The sequence below is a fragment of the Pipistrellus kuhlii genome, unplaced genomic scaffold (genome assembly GCF_014108245.1).
Source record: "Pipistrellus kuhlii isolate mPipKuh1 unplaced genomic scaffold, mPipKuh1.p scaffold_m20_p_5, whole genome shotgun sequence".
Lineage (NCBI taxonomy): Eukaryota > Metazoa > Chordata > Mammalia > Chiroptera > Vespertilionidae > Pipistrellus > Pipistrellus kuhlii.
In genome coordinates, this window is record NW_023425551.1 from 82,981,939 (window position 1) to 82,987,938 (window position 6,000).

At 66.9% G+C, this 6,000-nt stretch overlaps 1 protein-coding gene across 1 annotated transcript; it reads left to right on the forward strand.

The window, feature by feature from the left end:
• Window positions 1-579: 579 nt before the first annotated feature.
• PRRT1 (proline rich transmembrane protein 1) lies at window positions 580-4,246 on the forward strand. The gene is made up of 4 exons (XM_036413400.2): window positions 580-1,074; window positions 2,014-2,546; window positions 3,060-3,242; window positions 3,374-4,246. The coding sequence occupies exons 1-4, from the start codon at window positions 1,056-1,058 to the stop codon at window positions 3,548-3,550; spliced, it is 912 nt and encodes a 303-aa protein (XP_036269293.1). The 5' UTR covers window positions 580-1,055; the 3' UTR covers window positions 3,551-4,246.
• Window positions 4,247-6,000: the final 1,754 nt, after the last annotated feature.

Below are 6,000 nucleotides of genomic sequence, written 5' to 3' on the forward strand. Positions count from 1 at the left end.
GATTCAAATCTCCGCAGCCTGAGGCCCAGCTGCAGGTCTCCGTCCAGCTGGCTCTGTGGTCTGTTCAGACATGAAGGGGGAGGACACTGCCCAGGAGAGGGATCTGTCTTGGCGGGGGAGGGGGCGTTAGGAAATGGATCTGAACGCTGGCAGGCCCAGGATCTCTAAGAAGCCCGTTCACAAAGGGAGGAAAGGGGGAAGGGGGTCGAGTCCATCTTCCCAAACCAGCGGCCAGAAATGAGCAGCCCCTTCACCACTCCCTCCCAGAGTGCTTCAGCTCCTTGGCTGGGGAGGGAGTATCAGTGCACCCCCCAAGCTCCCCTCCGTCCAGCCCCCTCCCCATGGGGGGGGGGGTTTCTCCCAGCTGTTACAGACGGGGCCTCCCACTGGACTTCCCGTTCCCCAGGCCTGGGTGGAGGGTGGAGGCTATAACCCTGGGAACGTTCCAGGCCATCACAGGCCTCAACTCTGCATACACCTTCCTCAGGCACAGCTCTGTCTCCTGAAGTGAGGGGCTAGGGGCAAGGATTTGAGAGAAGAGTATGGGACCTGGGAGGGGGTGGGGGGGAGTGCCCTCTGCGGAAGGAGAGGCCGCACTGGAGTGAGGCAGATCTGCAGGAGCTGGTATCAGTCTGTGGAGCGCCCACTCAATTCCTCCCACAGCTGATCACTACAGCCCTCTCAGAGGGGCAGGCTCCAGAGCGTTCTCTCTCCCTCCTGCCTTTCCTTAGTCCCACCCACTTTGCCTGGTCTTGCTTGCCTCCTTGTTTCCATGACAACTCCAAGGGAGCCCAAACTGGGGGCTTGAATGCTGGGGTGAGAGGAGGAGAGACGAGTGGGGGGTACATCTGAAGAGCTCCCCCAACCCCGCCTCGGTCCCTTTAAGCTCTCCCCCCTCCCAGTTCTCCCTCTGCCCCCCTCCACCACCCTCCGAGGCTGTCTTCTCTCCATCTCTTGCGCTGCCGGCTGCGCCATCCCTGCACCCCGGCTCCCGCTCCACTTGGAGACCCCCGACTCCAGCCACAGAGACCCTGACCCAGACAGAGACTGCAAGCATGTCATCAGAAAAGTCAGGTGAGGATCCACAGCAAAACCTCCCACTCCCGGCACCGTCTCCTGCCCCGTCCCCTCCCCCTCCCTCTGCTCCAACCCCCTCCCTGCCTCCTCCGAGCAGGTTCTATCCAGCTCAGCCGCCCCTAAACCCACTCCTCGTCCTTGGCTTCCTTCCCGCTCCCGTCCCAGCAGGTCCCTGCCAGGGGGGCAGCAGGGTAGGCTGAAGCAGGAGGGAGGCGGAGAGGGCAGCCTCAGCCAGGTGCTGCAGGGAGTGACAGATGGCCCGGCGGCGCGGGGACATCATGGAGACACATGGCGGGGGGCGGCACGGAGACACGCCAGCTGCGGGTGCTGGGGTGAAGTCCAGCAGCCCCTCGGGCTCAGCCCTGAAGAAGCGCTGAGATTCCGGAGGCTGGCGCCCCTCCCCCTAGGGGATGGCGGGTGGGCCTGTCAGCCCGCGTGGCTCGCCCGGTGTTGGACGGACACATGTTAAAGCATGTTGCATGTCCACATGACATGTGCACACGCAGGACTGGCTCAGAGGGGCAGGCCCCGGCGGCCCGGCCCCGCAGCCGCTGTGGACGCGGCGGCGCCGCGCAGTGAGGAGCGGAGAGTTGTGGCCTCAAAACTAGACAGAGAAACAGAAGTGGGGGGGGGGGGGGGGCAGTGGCCTAGATACAAGCCCTCTCCTGCTCCAAAGTGAGATGCTTCTCACCTTCTCCTGTCTCTCCCACTGCCCTCCTCCATCCATCCCGGGCCCTCTGTCTCCCAACCTCCCCATCTCGCTCTCACCGCCCCCGGACCCCGGACCCCGGACCCCCGGATCCCGGACCCCGGACCCTGGACCCCCGGAACCTGGACCCCGGACTCCGGACCCCTGGATCCCGGACCCCTGGACCCCGGACCCCTGAAACCCTGGACCCCTGAAACCCTGGACCGTCGCCTCGGCTCGCCCCCCAGGCCTCCCGGACTCCGTCCCGCACACCTCGCCGCCGCCCTACAACGCCCCGCAGCCGCCCGCCGAGCCCCCCGCGCCCCCGCCGGCGGCCCCCGCGCACCACCACCACCACCACCACTACCACCAGTCGGGCACCGCCACCCTCCCGCGCCTGGGGGCCGGCGGCCTGGCGGCTTCCGGGGCCTCGGCGGCGCGCGGGCCCTCGTTCTCCGCCACCCTGCCGCGGCCCCCGCACCACGCGCCGCCCGGCCCGGCCCCCGGGGCGCCCCCGCCCGGCTGTGCCACCTTGCCCCGCATGCCGCCCGACCCCTACCTGCAGGAGACCCGCTTCGAGGGCCCGCTGCCCCCGCCGCCGCCCGCCGCAGCCGCCCCGCCGCCGCCCGCGCCCCCGCACGCCGCCCAGGCCCCCGGCTTCGTGGTGCCCACGCACCCCGGGGCGGTGGGCACGCTGCCGCTGGGGGGCTACGTGGCCCCCGGGTACCCCCTGCAGCTGCAGCCCTGCACCGCCTACGTGCCGGTCTACCCCGTGGGCGCGGTGAGTGCGGGCGGGGGGGGGGGGAGGGGGAAGGAAACCCGGCCAGGGGACCCGGCGGCCTGGGGAAGGCCTGGGGGCGGGGGGAGCAGGAGGAGGAGGGGAAGGCCTGGGGGCGGGGTTCTGGCGGTCAGTGAGGTCAGAGGCCACGGCCTGGGAGGGTGCGGGGCAGGAACCTGGGACTGAGGAGTGGGGCGGCCAGGTAGGCTTCTGGAGAGAAGAAACAAGGTTTGAAGCGAGGCGGGCAGCGCCGGAGGCGGGGGGGGGGGGGGGGGGGGGGGGAGGGGGAGAGAACCCCGAGGATGTGGGGTTACCCCAGGAGGCGGGTCAGTGGCAGCACAGGGGCCTAGGCGGGCTGTAGGCTGTTCTGGAGCAACGTGCAGACTGCGCTTCAAACGCGCTTCCCCCGAGCGGGACGGGGGGGGGGGGGACCGGTGCGGGACGGGGTGGGGGGGACCGGAGCGGGACGGGGGGGGGGACCGGAGTGGGTCCGCGTGACGCCCCCCCCTTCCACAGCCCTACGCCGGGGGGACCGGGGGCGCGGGAGTGGCCTCCACGCTGCCCACGCCGCCGCAGGGCCCGGGGCTGGCCCTGCTGGAGCCCAGGCGCCCGCCGCACGACTACATGCCCATCGCCGTGCTGACCACCATCTGCTGCTTCTGGCCCACCGGCATCATCGCCATCTTCAAGGCGGTGCAGGTGCGTGCGGGCGCCGGAGCGGGGCTCCCCGGCTCCTCATCCCCGGGCGCCGCTCAGAGCGGGGCTGGGGCGGCGGGGCGGGGGGAGGGCTGGGGGGCTGCGGGGCCGCTCCTGACCTCCCCGCCCCGCAGGTGCGCACGGCGCTGGCGCGCGGAGACATGGTGTCGGCCGAGATCGCGTCGCGCGAGGCGCGCAACTTCTCCTTCATCTCGCTGGCGGTGGGCATCGCGGCCATGGTGCTCTGCACCATCCTCACTGTGGTCATCATCATCGCCGCGCAGCACCACGAGAACTACTGGGACCCGTGAGGGCGCCGGCCCGCCGCCCTGCGCCCGCCGCGGCCCCGGGCGCCCCGCACACCCATCCCCGGGGCTGCCGGCCTGCGGTGCGCCCTGCACTGGGCCCCCCGCCGAGGCCCTCGCGGGGCGGGCGCGCTCCGAACCCCGTTCCTCAGGAACCTCGCCGGAGCCCACACTCGCAGGGACGCGGCTTCCCGGGCCCCAGCCCCACACCGGCCCAGGCGTCCCGGCTCCCGCCCCACCAAGCAGCCCCGGGAAGCTGCCGAGCGCCCATCGCGGAGCCGGACCGAGTCCGCAAACCCTCCTCCGCCAGAGGCCCCGCCCGGCCCAAGACCCGCTCCAGGTGGCAGGCTCCGCCTTCTCTCCCTCGGGGTGCTCGGCGGTGGGTTTGGGGCGCCAGGCCTCGCCCAGACCCACGGACTCCGGTTCTCCGGTTGAGGACCCGCCAAGGCGTAGCCACGGCCACGCGCGCTCCCGCTTCTCGTCTCCCACACCGCGTGCCCACCGCGTATCTGGCCAACCCCAGAACCTCTGTTTTGTTTTGTTTGTTTCTTGGGGTGAAGCTCGGGGGCGCCCAGTCTAGGGCCTTCGCGCTGGAGGGAGATCCGGGCGGGTCCCTGTAAATACTCCCTGGGCGCCCGGGAGGGAGCCGGGCTGGGCCGGCCAGTGCGGGAGCGCCGCTCGCCCCGCCGCCCCGCCTGTGCCCATGTGTGCGTGTGCGTGTGAATTTCCGAAAGCCGACATTAAAGAGGCTAATGGACGTATTCCCCGAATCCGGTGGTGCAGCCAAGCAAAGACCCTGTCTGTTGGTCCCCCTTTCATCTCTTCCCACTTCCCCTTGGGGTGTGGTGGAGGAAGGAGAGCGACAGGTCTCTCTCTCTCTCTCTCTCTCTCTCTCTCTCTCTCTCTCTCTCTCTCTCTCTCACACACACACACACACACACACACACACACACACACGCAGCGGGGAGGGTCCCTGGGATCCTGCCAGGAAAAATCTTGGGGTCCATTTTCCGAAGGATTTCTTTCCGCAGCTCATCTTTTCCCCTCGCTCCCCCGCTGGGCTTCAGGCCCCGGAGCGGGAGGAGGTACAGGGAGACCACGGGGTTTCTCCCCAGAAAGGCAGGCGGGAAGAAGAAGGCAGACCATTCTGAAGAAGTCGGTGGGAGACAGGGTGGCGGGCGGAGAGGGGGCAGGCTGTTTGAATCGGAGCCCTCAGTGTGTGCTGTGCCAGTGCAGGGCAGGCATGGGGAAAGGGCTGCAGAAACCTGTCTCAGGCCGTTCCAGCAGTTCTCAATGCCCGAGGCCCAGGCCCGCGGCTCACAAACAGCAGAATGTATCGCTCAGGGTCCCGGAGGCTGAAGTCAGATCAGAGCGCCCAGGAGAGGTGAGGGCGCTCTGTGACCTGCAGACTCCCCATTGCACACTCAAGTGGCAGAAGGGGCGAGGGTGCCCATTCACCAAGGCTCCACCCGCAGGGCCTAGTCTCCCCCCAAAGACCCCTCTCTGCACATTAGGGTTTTAGCATGAAGTTTGCACGGAACATATTCCGGATACAGCAGGGCCCCGGGAGGAGGGGAGGAGCCTCACACCCAAGTGGGCTCTTGGTCCTAGCCTACCCTGAGGCCAGCCAGGGGCCTCTTGGGGAGGAGGGAGGGGCACAAGCCGTGGGCGTGGCCTCTCCAGCTGGACAGCGGCAGAACACGATCCTCCCTGACTCCTGCCCCATACAGCATGCAGATACCACGCAGGGTGCGGGTGAGACTTTTGCCCAGACAGCAGGTGAGAACGCTGACCTCATGCGATTCACCCGGAAGGAAAGCCATGCGCAGGATAAGAGGTTTGGGGGGAGGGAGTGGAAATCACGGGGAACATTTTTTTAGACATTTCAGGTTGAATGTGCCTTCCTCGTCAAACTTCTTTTTTAAAAAAATTGTAATTGATTATTTTAGAGAGAGAGGAAGGGAGAGGGAGAGAAACATTGATGTTAGAGGGAAGCATCGATTGGTTGTGTCCTGCACGCCAACCGGCAGCCTGGGTACCTGCCCTGGCCAGGGGTCTAGCCGATGACCCTTCGGCGCACCTGCGCGGGTGGACTCTGAGCCAGCTGAGCCAGCTGAGCCCTCTGGCCAGGCCTCACCAAACTTCTTGAAAAAAGAATTCACATTTGCAACCCCCACTTCCTTACCACTTACTCATTTTTACCCCTTGCCGCCTGAAAAGGAGAACATTGTTTTCACAGATGTGTCTCTGTCTGTCTTTCCTCCACACCCACTGTTCTTAACCCTTTCAAATCTGCTCCCACTCCCTACGCTACAGAAACTGCTCTCTCAAATAGTACTCACGACCAGAAATTACCAGGAGCCAAGATCGGTGGCGTTTTCCGGAATCCTCCCACGCTTGTTTCTTGACCTTGGAGTCCTCACTCACCCAGGCAGCGTTCAGGGACGTTATCTCTC